Raw genomic sequence first — 14,173 nt, 5'->3', positions numbered from 1 at the left:
TTTCACAATATTTTATGATTATTTTTGCCAATGTCTCAATAACCACATTCACCATTTGTCATTATTTGCCAGTTTAAACTAAACTAATTGTTTCTACTTACTCCCCCCCCCCCCCCCCCCCCCCCAGTTCTGACACTTTTAAACCAATATTGACACTTTGAACCCTTTTTGGTCACCTTAATTTCCAACTTGCAGCCCTCCAGGAACCATGAGGTGGTAAAACTGAAATATATTGTGGAATCCAGCTTTGAACGTTTGTTCCTGTGAACTTTCTAAACTGAGAGTCATCTCCAATATATAAAATATAAAAAGAGAACCTGTGGTGTGTACTTAGTGAGACACACACTAAGCCCCGCCCCTTTCTTCCAGGCTCATTTCTCAGCTGTCACCTTCCACTGGTCCAAAGATTAGCCCCAGCAGCTCATAACTCACACATATTGGTGTCCCTGTCGATGAAATCACAGCTAAAGAAGATGGAGCTGGAAGTGAGGAGCTCTCAGGAGGAACATCTACGTGCAGCTCAGGAATGTGTCCCCCCATCCCCCACCATCCACCCACCTCCACCTGCCATTGTGAGGCCATGGAATGCCTTTCAACATCTTGATCCTTTAGAAAAAAGGGACGACGCTCCAGTTTCAGCCTCTTGTAAAAAAAGAAAACAACTAGATTTTTTAAAGTGACGATAACGAGACTGTGACTAATACAGAATAAATACATGTAAGAGAAAACTATTTCAAATGATATAAACTAATAAAAACTAAACCATAATAATCAGAACGACTTGTTCTACTTTTGTTACGTGGAAGGCGGGACATGACAGTGAACCAATAGGAAGTCAGAAGCTGACTGTGCTCCTGCTGTCTTTAGTCCAGGGGTTCTCAACATTGACGTTAGGACCCCATTTGTGATTGCGAGACACTGGGAGGGGGTCACCAGATACTTTCAAGAAACTAAGAATATTTTTGGAACAATTTGAGCCAATTTTTGCTTATTTTTACCATTTTTCTGCATCTACACCAAACTTACTACATTTTAACTTATTTTCATCACTTTTTCTTGCCAAATTTTTGCTCCTTTTAATGTATTTTTGCTACATTACTCCCATTTCTGCCATTTCTGCATCAAATTTCAATGCATTTTCTCTAGTTTTGTCCCACTGTTCACACATGTTCAGCACTTATAAACCCTTTCCACCACTTTTCCACCTATTGTCACATATTTTGACCCATTATTGTCACTTTGAACCTCTTTTCACCATATTTCATGATTATTTTTTGCCAATTTAACCACATTCATGATTTTTCATGCCCATTATTTGCCAGTTTAAACTAATTGTTCCAATATTGACACTTTGAACCCTTTTTTTATCACTTTTTCTGTCTTTCTTTACCATATTCTAATATGCAACTTTTAACCAATTTCTGTGGTTTTTAAAATCTCATTTCTCCACCTTTTTCACCATTTTTGGTCACTTTGAACCATTTTATGTTTAATAAAACCAGTATTTCCATCTTTAAGATGACTATAATAATAATAATAAACGTTCCTGGATAACAGTGGATATTATTCAGATGAATAAATAAATGTGGTTATCACAGATTCATAGAACAATGGACCATCATTTTACTGACTTTATGGATGGACCCCAAAAATCTCTCCCCTTTATTCCCCCTTATAGATGGTCCTGTCTCCACATGGCTGTTCTTCAATGTTCATGTCTGTGTTCAACCACCTTCAGCTACAGTGGGGGTCCCCGCTCTATGGGACCTTTATTTTGGCGGGTCGTGGGCTGAACAGGTTGAGAACCACTGCTTTAGTCGACTGAAACTATAGAATATATAACTGAAATAGAACAAAGGAAAGGGGGTGGAACCAGGCACTTCAAAATGTAATAAATGAAAATGAGGAAAGATTTTCTAAAAAGCCTTTATTAATGACCAAATGATACAAAAGTGAACATGTTTGGTCTTCGCCAGGGCTAACAAACATGTTGTCACATCTAAATATAGACATCTGCCAGTTAGTAGTAATCATATGAAGCAAGTAGAGAGTCCTGAAATATACATACATTTGTATTAAAACAAAGTCACATTTTAGTCAAAACACAAAAACAATGAGCCCAGAGCTCTGATTGGCTGAACATGGAAGCTGACATGTTGTTGGTGATATTTCTATATTCGACCCCTCACCACATGGCATGGCAGGGTGTGGCCGTTCCGTGCTAGCGTAGAAGTGGGCGGTCCCACGCTGCTGCTTGGCTCCTATTGGCTGGACGCTGCCCTCTAAAAAGCTTCGTACCTGAGGCAGGTGGAGAAAAAAGCTCAGAACGCCGAGAACAGATCATTGGTCAGGTCCTCGCACGCTGTGGGGACATTTTTCAGACTTTTTGTGCTGCGTAAACGGACCCGGAGGTGAGTGGAGAAGAAGACGACTGTAGTGATTTGATTAGAAGTTCTGTGATTTTTCTGGATTTGATCACCAAATACTGGTTGAACTCAGACCGACGTGTGACGACCTGCCTGAACGCCTGCCTGCAGCCTCTGAGCAAGGCAGGCCTGGTCTTGCTTGTGCTCTATCGGAGGCAAATTCCTTGGATTTGTTTCAGTTTTCCACCTCACAGAGAAGTGAACAGTTGTGGTTTTAATTCAGAACTGATGCATTTTATTTATTTTATTTATTTTATTTTTTATTTTTTACTGATGTTCTTTATTTTTTTCAGATTTTTATTTATTTGTTTTCATCCCTGTTGTTGCTTTAACCTGTAAAGTGTCTTTGAGTTTCTAGAAAAGTGCTTTCAAATAAAATGTATTATTATTATTATTATTATGAATCAGGAGTTGATTGGTTTTACGATGGATTTCAGACGCAGACAGATGATCCCATGTGTGATATCCTTCATTCCACCGGAGTCTGTGTGTGTTTCCTAATCAGATTTCAGTGGAATGAAGAGTACGAGACATGGGGATGTGACTCCACGACATCTTCATTATAATAATAACTCTTTGTGTGACAATCTGAAATAAAAAGGTGTTTGTTGTTCGTCTTTGGGGTCATTTTTTATTTTTTTTCCACTCCATACACAGAGTTTAACCCAGTGGTCAAAAGTTTTCCCAAATTCATTAAAAAAAATACAATTCTTAATATAATGTACATACTATACAAATATTGTAAGTGTCATAAAACATAGTGATTGTACAAGATATATATATATGAGTTAATTTGTTGTTCTAGCTCAGGTGTGTAGTGGAAGTTTTCAGTGAAATGTTCCCAAACTTTGGAGACTTTAGGTTGGTTCTTCTTCTGTTGCACAATTCGTCTTCACAATATAAATGTTACTGCAGCAAAAATGAAGCAGAAAGCTGATTTTATCAATAATTTACATCAATAAACAACATGTCAACGCACATTTTTGTAGTCAACATTATCAATTATGTTACTAATCATATTTATTGTATAATATGTTACACACAGTGGTTGGTGTGAATCTCCAGACAGTCTGTATCAAACATGGGCAACTGGAGGCCCGGGGGCCACATGTGGCCCTCAGTCTAATTTTTGCAGCCCCCCCCAAAGCAAATCTCCCAAAATTAATTGCACAAGCCACACAAAAAATTCCAAAAATACACAAAATGACAACAAAAATAGACACAACAAACACTTCTTAAACACACAAAACAACAACACATGAGATAATAGCTCCAAAGAAACACAAACTGTTAACAAAATTACACAAAATGACAGGAAAATACCAAAAACAACAACAAAAATACAGAAAATGACACTAAAAATGCAAAAATTGACAAAAAAATGCTGAAAAAAAATCTTGAGATGTGTATATATTTAATTCTATTTTTTCTTTTGCCCCTCTTGGCAAAAGTCTCAAACTGTACTTGTGATGCTTTATCATTAATATCCAACATAGAAAGCTGACAACACAACACAAACAACCTTCACTGTTGGCAAATGAGGCTTATTAACAATTTAAAACACTGCAGCCCACACAATAATAATAACACCATTAAACATGTGTTTCCTCCCAGCATCGCCAAACACAAAGAACACATTTTTTATATCTCTGCCTTCCACCATTGAAAATCTTCTAAAGGTCATCGGTTCCACGCCACATCTGGACCGAGCCATTGGTGGTTGGGGACGAGCACGATTTAAAATTCACAAACAATCATAACACAACCAACATATTTTTTGCTGGCGGCGATGAGGCTTCGCTCACTGGAATATAAATGTGTTTCCTGTCGTGCACTCACTGGGTTTTCAATGTGATTTTTGTTTTGTTTTTTTCCTCCCCAGTGGCGTCTGAAATGTGTTTTAGTTACTTAACACAGTCAAACGTTTAAGTGCTTTCGCTGCGAGCAACACACACACACACACACACACACACACACAGAGCAGTTCAAAGCAGACGGAGGGGGGAGAGTTTTGAGATAAAGGCTCACACACACAGTGCCGTCAGCGTTCTGCGTACCACATGTTTAACACCCTGTGTGTACGACTGATACCTAAACAATGCAAACACGACGACTGTGTAACGACGACTACATTCACATCCTGCTGCTTCTGTGACACGGTCCATTAACATAGCATGTGTTACATTTACTTTCAAACAGTCTCCAACCTAAGGTAGGTGGACCTAATGTGGTCCCTCATGTAGTTTTCAGTGGCCAAAACTCTGCAACATTCACTTTAAAATAAATATACACATAAACTATAAATACACATAAAATATTATAGCATAGCATAGCATAGCATAGCATAGCATAGCATAGCATAGCATAGCATAGCATGAAATATTATAGCATAGCATAGCATAGTATAAAATATTATAATATAGCATAACATAAATTATTATAACATAGCATAACATTGCATGAAATATTATAGCATAGCATAGCATAGCATAGCATAAAATATTATAGCATAGCATAGCATAGCATAGCATAATTAAGGGATTATTATTCAACAGTTCTATAAGCACATTTTTATTAGTCAACAGTATTAAGCGACTATGATTTGATTTGTTGATTTAATCATTTCTTTTTAAGGTCCACAACTGGAAGATGGAGAAGAACCTGTTGTCATGGCAACACACAAACATTTCCTAAGTGACAGTTGGTTATTAATGGTTATTAACACCTGAACAGTGGACTGATAATGTCTAGAAAAAAGTTTAACTGTTGCTATTAATACTGTCTCTTTGTCCAATTAAGTTATTGATTATTGATTATAACTGTTTTATAACATAACATAAGACTAGTTTGCTATTAAATATCAAATGGATTCATTGTAAATAAAAAATAAAATAAAAAGTGTGTCTTTACGCAAATACTGTTCCATAACTGTTTAACGGTTTTAGCCGTTTCCATGGCGATTCATAACTGATATTACATTTTATAGGTTGAAGTTTCAGTTATAGTTTGTACTGTGTGAGACACAAGGGCTGCAGGATGAGGCTGTGGATGCTTCTGGTGTCCCTGCAGCTGCATATAGTGACCACACAGGACACAGTGTCAGAGGACATCGGCGTCCATCAGCTGGAGCGTTTAGTGGAGTTATTGACGTCTACAGAGTGTGAGAAGCTCCTCTCAGCTCTTTCTCAGCCTGAGGAGGACATCTTTAAACGTCTGGAGCGACTCTCAGCAGAGAAGAATACACTGGATGTGAAAGTTTACAGAACCAAGAGAGACGTCTCATCTGCTACTGGTCAGTTCATTATAATAAAGAGATTCACTTTATTCATTTAAGTCAGACATGGACAACTGACAACTAACAACCCAAAAACCACTAAGAATGACAGAATAATACACAAAATACCTCCTAAAACACACAAAACAACAAAATAAATTCACAAAATGACTCTTAAATCACACAAAACAAAATAAAAAATGCACAAATTGACAACAAAAAGGCAAAAACTACACATAAGAACAACAAGATGTACAAAATGACTCAAACAAATCACACAAAAAGGCCAAAAAGACAGAATGAAATTCAGAACGATAGCAAAAATAGACAAAAGTGCACAAAAAGATAAAATAATACACATAAGGATGAGTAAAAATGACAAAATAACTAAAAAAATACACAAAATGACAAAAACAATATACAACAGGATGACAAAAATTCACAAAATTACAACAAAAATACACAAAAAGACAGAATAAAATGCAAAACAGTAACAAAAATACACAAAATATGAAATAATACACATAAGGACAAGTAAAAAAAGACAAAATGGCTCCAAAAACACACAGGACAACAAAAAAAGACATACAATACACATAAGAACAATGAAAATGTACAAAATGACAGAAAAATATACAGAACGAACACAAAAATACTGTACACCAAATGAAAACTATAAATGTAAAAAAAAAAAAAAAACCACACAGAATGAACACAAAACAAAAACAAAACAAAAAAATGCACAAATGTCGAACCAAAATTCACAAATATTTTTTTCAGGGTCATACTTGAAAAAAAGAACCTTTAGACGACACTAGTGACACGATGTCCCTGAAATCCAGCCCAAGGCTCGTCTGCTTCTCATGAATTCAACCAGTGAGAAAAAGACACAGAAACATAATAAAAACACACAACATCAAAATAAACCATAAAACGACAGGAAATGACAGAAAAATACGCAGAACGACAAGAAAAATGTGTTTTCAATCCTACTGTAGGTGTTTACGTGATAAAGAAACCAAAGTGATGAAAGCATGAGAAACATTTACACAGAAGAACGACGACACTCATGAACTCCAGCTCGAGGTCCGTCTGAATCCAATCGTCCAATCACAGAGCAGCTCACATGCGTTTGATGTTTATCAGACAGGAAGAAGAAGCGTTGCCGTGACGACCTGACAAACTGGCTGCTTAAGAACGGAGTAAAGATCTACTACGACAGGCTTTCCCGAGCCTTGTATCACATCGGAAGAACGGACGTCGCCATTGGTGAGAAATTACAATGTTTTTATTTCAATATCCATGAAAGTATCTTTGTGTAACACGTTAATTAGTTGTCAGTCATCACAGCAGGTCACATGACTAACAGGAAGTGGATCAAACCACTGGTTTATTTCAGTCCTCTAACAACAACAACAGTGAATAATCACCACCTCATTACTTTGGGATTTGTTTTTAATTGGAAGATGAAAAGTGGCATTTCTCACGCCGCCATGTGTCGCCGTCCGGTGCCTCGTGCACGGCTCCACGTTGGATGGAAAGAGACGGAGAAGGAAAGGAGGTGTAAATGATCTAACAAACCATCTGCTCCATCGTTAGCGTTAGAGGGAAACTAGAGAGGAGAGGAAGGGGCGGGGCTTCACACAACAGGCTGGAGGGTTAGACTGGTGACATCACTGCAGACACAGGGTCACATGATCAACATTTATGTCAGCATTAGAATAATGACCAATGAGAGCATTAACACAAGAAACAACAAAGGCCTTGTGTGCTTCTGTTGTATTTTTGTACATTTTTGTTTTATGTGTTTTCGGAGTCTTTTCTGTTTTTGTTGTCGTTTTGCATATTTTTCTGTCTCTGTATGTATTTATTTATTTGTGTACCCTGAGTAATTTTGTGTATTTTTGTTGTTGTTTTGCACATATTTGAGTCATTTAGTGTGGTTTATCAAGCTAATTTTTGGTTTTTTTGATGTCGTTTATTGTGTTTTCGTATATTTTTTGGTAATTTTGTGTATTTATGTTGTTGTTTTGTAAATTTGTGTCATTCCGTGTGTTTTTGTTGTTGTTTTGCTATTTTTTCAGTCATTTTGTATTTTCACATCTCGTTTTGCTTTAGTTTTTCAGTGTTTCTGTTTGTGTGGTTTTGTGGTTTTCTAAATTTTCGAGGGGAAAAAAAAGTGTTTTTTTGTTGTCGTTCAATGTGTTTTCAATAACGTGAGGTTTTTTCCAAGTAGTTCTTTGTAATAATGCTGTTGTTTTGCGTGTTTTTGGAGTAAGTTGCTGTATTTTTGTCATCACTTCATGTGTTTTTGGAGTCTTCTTGTTTGTTTTTGTTGTCGTTTTGTAAATTTGTGTCATTCTGTGTATTTTTGTAGTAACTCTTTCGAGTAATTTTGTCTGTTTTTTTTGTTTGTTTGTTTTTTTTCGACGTAATTTTGTTAAGTTTGAGTAAATTTTCTTGTCAAACTGCGTCTGTGATGTGTAATAAAATGTAATCTTTAGAGAACTCTTGCAGGTCACAGACTCTGTTCTTCTTGTTCTTCACAGAATTGGGGAAAAACATCAACCAGCAGAAGGCGCTGAACCTGAAACGCTACGTCGAAGATTACGTCAAATACGTCGACTCTTTGAAGGCTCCGTCGATTAAACTAAACAACAACAAGAGTCGAAGGATCAAGAAAAGAAAAGGTTGTGCTGGTTGTGGCCCTCGTGTGGACCCTGGCGGTACTGCAGACGGCCTTTGAGATGGCATTTGAAATAACGTTAAAAAAAAAGCCTCAATTATTAACTTTTGTCATTAGAAATTTTCTTATAAAATAGTTATATGAACGGGAAACTGATGTCAACAAAAATGCGCAAACTGACAACATAAAGACAAAAAATACACAAAGGAACAACAAAAATGTACAAAATGAACCCAAAAAACACAAAAAGACTTAATAAAACAGAACGCAAATGCACAAAAATACAAAGCAATACACATTAGGACAATTAAACACACAAAAGGACAACAGAAATAATGTCAAAATGAGAAAAGCAGAATGACAACAAAAATACATAAAAAGACAAAATAAAATGCCGAAAGTAAACAAAAATACACTTAAAATGCACAAAAAGATGAAACAATACACATAAGGACAAGTAAAAATGAAAAAATGACTCCAAAAACACACAAACGGGCAACAGAAATGTACAAAATGACAGAAAAAAAATGGGCAGACAACAAAAATATGCAAAAACAAACAGAAATGCGCAAAAATACATAAAATGACAAGTAAAGTACACAAAATGCACAAAGGAACAACAAAATTACTAAAAAAAAAAAGCTTCCATTATTTAATTTGAAATTACTTATTAAAATAGTCATAAAAACATGAAACTGATGATAAAGCCTGAGTGACTTTATTGGCGCTGATATTTTCTGCCTACTTTAGGGCGAGAGTTTTATGGTTCCTAAGTGGGCCGAGGCTTCTTTAGTTTGGAAATTGCCTTTTTAATGTGTCACAAAATAAAAATTGCTAATGTGGGCCAGAGGTGAGGAATGTGTGGCCACTGTTTAAAGCTCAGATAATGCCAACGTTTGATGTCAAGAGGACATTTTTCCCCCATTTCTCCAGAGATCGTGTGAATGACGAGTCACTGAACCCTGAATCTATTAAGTGTTTAGATGAGATGCCGGATTAGATTCGCTGGCCCTGGGCGAGATTCCAACTCATTACCTCTCCAACGCCAACTCTCTCAGCATATGAGAATATTTCCCAGGACGGTTGGAGACTCAAAAATGTAATTATCACCTGTCCATTGTCTCCGTCTCACGAGGGCTTCGACCAAGTTAAAACACGACGACAACGCTGCAGTTGGTCCTCGGAGACGAGTGTGAAGCATAGGCGGAGTCTGAGATTCTTGCCATGGGGGGCAAAAGAAAAAAATAAATCTAAATTTATAAACTGTTTGGAGATTCACGCCAACCACTATCTGTGTAACATGTACAACTAGAATATTTGCATTTCCTGAAGAAAAGTGAAGATGCACTGCATTAGCTTAGCAATAGTTAATATTAGCTAGCATTAGCATACATTTATATTAGCATTAGTATTAGCTTATTTTAGCATTAACCTAGTATTAGCATTAGCTCAGCGTTAACATTATCCTAGCATTAACATTAGCGTAGTGTTAGCATTAACCTAGCATTAACGTTAGCCTAACATTAGCATTAGCACTAACCTTCATTTGCACTTACCAAACATTAGCATTAGCCTAGCATCAACACTAACCTAGCATTAGCCTAGCATTAACATAAACCTAGCATTAGCTTAGTGATAGCATTAGCCTAGCATTAGCACTAACCTTCATTAGCCCTTACCTAGTATTAGCATTAGCCTAACCTTAGCATTAGTCTAGCATTAACACTAACCTAGCAATAACATTAGCCTCGCATTAAAATTAACCTAGTGTTAGCATTAACCCAATGTTAACATTAGCCTAGCATTAACACTAACCATGCATTAGCCTAGCATTAGCACTAACCTTCAATAGCATTTATCTAGCATTAGCATCAGACAAACCTTAGCATTAGCCGAGCATTAGCATTAACCTAGCATTAGCATTAGGCTAGCATTTGTATTAACATAATGTTAATACCTAGTTGATACCTAGCATTAACATTATGTTAATGTTAATGCTAGGCATTAGCATTTATCTAGCATTAGCATCAGACAAACCTTAGCATTAGCCGAGCATTAGCATTAACCTAGCATTAGCATTAGCCTAGCATTAGTATTAACATAATGTTAATATCTAGTTCATACCTAGCATTAACATTATGTTAATGTTAATGCTAGGCATTAGCATTAGCCTACCATTAGCACTAACCTAGCATTAGCTGAAAATTAGTTGAAATGGATTGAAGAACGGCCAGAAATAAAGGGCTTGAAATTTCTAATAGAAATGAATGGGAATTAAAAAATGCAATAAGTCAAAAAGTTCAAATTATAAAAGTAATCTCGGGAACTTTATGAACTTTTATGATAGAATATTTGTCAAAATCAGACAAACGGTGTAGGAGGAGTTAACCTTCCTGAATACGGGTCAACATTCATGTTCTCAAATGTAAAGTCATATTTACAAGAAGAAAGAAGCTCCGCCCTGATTTCTTCTTACTTTAACTCTGTGAGGCTGAACCGTGTTATTAAAAATCGCCACTTTTAGATTAATGTTGTAAATTTATGATAAAATCAGCTTTATGCTTTATCTTGCTGCAGTGCCATACATGACCTGCTGGGTGCAGTGTTGCTTCACCAAACACATTGTGAAGAAGAATTGCACAACAGAAGATGAACCGAGTCTATTTTCAAAAGAACAACAAATGAATGCACATATATATATATATAATATAGTACAGTCACTGTGTTTTATGGCACTTAAAATACTTATAACTGTAATGAAAACTCTCCGTGTGTGTGTGTGTGTGTGTGTGTGTGTGTGTGTGTCTGTGTGTGTGTGTGTGTGTGTGTGTGTGTGTGTGTGTGTGTGTGTGTGTGTGTGTGTCAGTCAGGAACCTGGACTGGCGTGAGCTGGATCTGATCGTGCAGTGGGTTCCGGCCCCACCGTACGAGAAGGGCCCTCTGGACGGAGCTTTGCTCATTTTTGTCGGAATGCTCGTCGGATTTGGGGGAATTTTTCTTGCCGGGACATCGTTAATACTCATCAGTGCTTACTTCTATTGTTGAGGCCATTCTGCTGGGCGGCCATGTTTGTTTATGTGTTTATAAGATGGTAAACGTTAACATTAAAGCTAATTAACATTCTGACTCTTTGATGTTGTGCCAGTAGACGAAGACCAAAGGTTGTACTGGTATTACGCTGATAGCAATACCTAGTGCTGTCGTAAGCTAGGTAGCTAGCAAGCTAAGCTACAAGTTATTCTATGTTAAAAAGGAGTTTCGCTACACTGAAGCAGGATAGGATTACCATACCCCCCCATAATGTGGATATTGCTCACATTTTCTTCACTTCTAGGTCCAACAGTTCTGGAGATATAGTAATAGCGGTTGGTAGTACTTTGCTTAAAAAGGGGCGTGGCCATTTCACCTATTTCGCCGTCAGTGGCAAATGTTACCAATCAAACATTGTTCTCAATTAGTTGTTTTCTGAAGAGTTTAGGTCTAGACATAGAAAACCACCATGAGCTACTCTAGTTTACACTGAAGCAGAGAAATGTAGCATGCTAAGCTACAAGTTATTCTACATTTAAAAAGAGTTTCACTATACTGAAAAAGAGAAATGTAGCTTCATTCCAAGTCATTTTTATCTACTAATCAATGACAACTGAGACAAACTGATCAGATCATGTGTTTATTAAATACAAGAAGAAATATATATATATACATAATCACCACAAAAAACAGGTGGTGTGTTTATATTTATGAAGATTTCTGATTCTTTTGGTATAAATGACCTTGAAATGACCTCAGTTGCATATATTTCTTTGTCTGTTGTAACAACTGGATCAAGTTCACGATAAATACAAAAGGATCAACGCTAGTAAACAACATGTATTGAACATAACAAATAAATAACAAACACAACCTATAAAGACACAAAAAGCAACAAGTGGCTGCAGTCTGGAGAAGTCACCTGATCTATAGATGTAGCTCCGCCCCCTCACACCTGAGACCAATGATCAATCAGACCAATGTATGGGAGGGACACACACAAAACAACTCCACCTACTTAAGGTTGTCACATGAAGTCAGAATAATTAACAATTTATTTATCTTTAATTAACCAAAGATAGACCTGAGGCCACATGTGTAAAACTCAGGGTCCGGGGGCCAAAATTGGCCCTTTTAAACGTCCAAATAACTGAGAAACCATTCATCATTGTGTAAATTAAAAAATAATTTAGTTATGGATATGTAAATAGGGTTGCAAAGGGGCGTAAAATATCTGGCAAAGCTCAGAAATGTGGACGATATCAAACTGTCATTTAGTACATTTTTGTTTTTGTCATTTCCTGTCATTTTCATTGTTATGTAAGTTTTGTGTCTTTGTGTGTATTCTTCTGTCATTTTGTGCATTTCTGTTGTTGTCCTTGATACTTTGATAGTAATTTTGACTAATTTTTTTTTTTTTGTTCCATTTTGTGTGTTTTAGTTGTTTTGTGAAAGTTGTTTTGTGTGTATTTTCGTAGTTTTGTGTATTTCTGTTCTAATGTTTTATGTTTCTAGGGTCGTTTTGTATATTTTACTCGTCCTTTGGTGTATTTTCTATCATTTTGAGTATTTTGTTGTCGTTTTGTTTATTCTTCGGCCGCACAAAACTTGGCCCCACGAGCCACACACACACACACACACACACACACACACACACACACACACACACACACACACACAACAAAGAATCTGGACTGGGACTCTCTCTGGGGTGTGCTCAGTGTCACTAAAGGCTCTACCTTTTAAAATCTTTATTCATCTGCAGGAGGTGCTGCAGTCCCCACCCTACCATCACTCTCCCTGTGCTCAATATATATAGATCACAGGAAGTAGAATATATATAGATCACAGGAAGTAGAATATATATGGATCACAGGAAGTAGAATATATATAGATCACAGGAAGTAGAATATATATAGATCACAGGAAGTAGAATATTTATGGATCACAGGAAGTAGAATATATATGTATCACAGACAGGAAACAGCATCACTTTCAAAGTGAAACTTTTTAAATCTGCTCTCACAACTTTGTCTTTCATGGTTTTCCTCTGGGAAATTCAATCCTGGCAAGTTTTTTAGTTTTTATTGCTGATCAGACAATAGAAGCGTTTTCTCCTTCTGTGGAAACAGCTACAGTGCCCTCCTGTGGTCACATGCGCTCATTACATGTACTTCAGAACCCACTAATAAAATATATATAATATATAATAACCTGACTTAAAGTGGCTGATTTCTAACAACAAATAAAGGCTCATAAATCAAATAAATGCTTGATATAATGTAGGTAGATAGTTTGGGAATAGATTAATGAGATTATTTCATTATAAATCTACATACAGTAAGTTGTAAACTTTTATCACAACAAAGCCACAAACATGTGATTATCTGATCTGAGGGTCACATGATCAACATTCATGTCAGCATTAGAATAATGACCAATCAGAGCATTAATACAGGAAACAACAAAGAAGGGTTTTATCTATGTTTCTGTTGTAATTTCATGTGTTTTTGACATCCTCTGTGGTTGTTGTTGTTTTGTATATTTTTCTGTCGTTCTGTGCACGTTTATTCCTTTTTTGTGTTTTATGAGTATTTTTGGGGGGTTTTAGGAGTCATATTGTGTGTTTAGTTTGGGGGGCACGCACACTTAGACAAATTTAAAATTTTAAAAATGTAGATTTTAATTGGAAAAAAAATGATAGATTTGTTTTTTTGTTGAAGTGTTTTGTGTTTTTTGGAGAAATTTTGTGGATTT

At 36.4% G+C, this 14,173-nt stretch overlaps 1 protein-coding gene across 2 annotated transcripts; it reads left to right on the top strand.

Annotated features, from left to right (window-relative positions):
- Positions 1 to 5,425: 5,425 nt before the first annotated feature.
- Positions 5,426 to 11,427, top strand: tmdd1 (transmembrane and death domain 1). 2 transcript variants are annotated; one of them, XM_028453839.1, is made up of 4 exons: positions 5,426 to 5,718; positions 6,847 to 6,969; positions 8,250 to 8,390; positions 11,257 to 11,427. In XM_028453839.1, the coding sequence occupies exons 1-4, from the start codon at positions 5,463 to 5,465 to the stop codon at positions 11,283 to 11,285; spliced, it is 549 nt and encodes a 182-aa protein (XP_028309640.1). In that variant the 5' UTR covers positions 5,426 to 5,462; the 3' UTR covers positions 11,286 to 11,427. The 2 variants fall into 2 exon arrangements, with proteins under 2 accessions (XP_028309640.1, XP_028309639.1); XM_028453838.1 differs by lacking the exon at positions 11,257 to 11,427 and having other exon boundaries at positions 8,250 to 8,657.
- Positions 11,428 to 14,173: the final 2,746 nt, after the last annotated feature.

The sequence above is a fragment of the Gouania willdenowi genome, chromosome 7 (assembly GCF_900634775.1).
Source record: "Gouania willdenowi chromosome 7, fGouWil2.1, whole genome shotgun sequence".
In the NCBI taxonomy this organism is placed as follows: domain Eukaryota; kingdom Metazoa; phylum Chordata; class Actinopteri; order Blenniiformes; family Gobiesocidae; genus Gouania; species Gouania willdenowi.
This window is presented reverse-complemented; position numbering and strand designations above follow the sequence as displayed.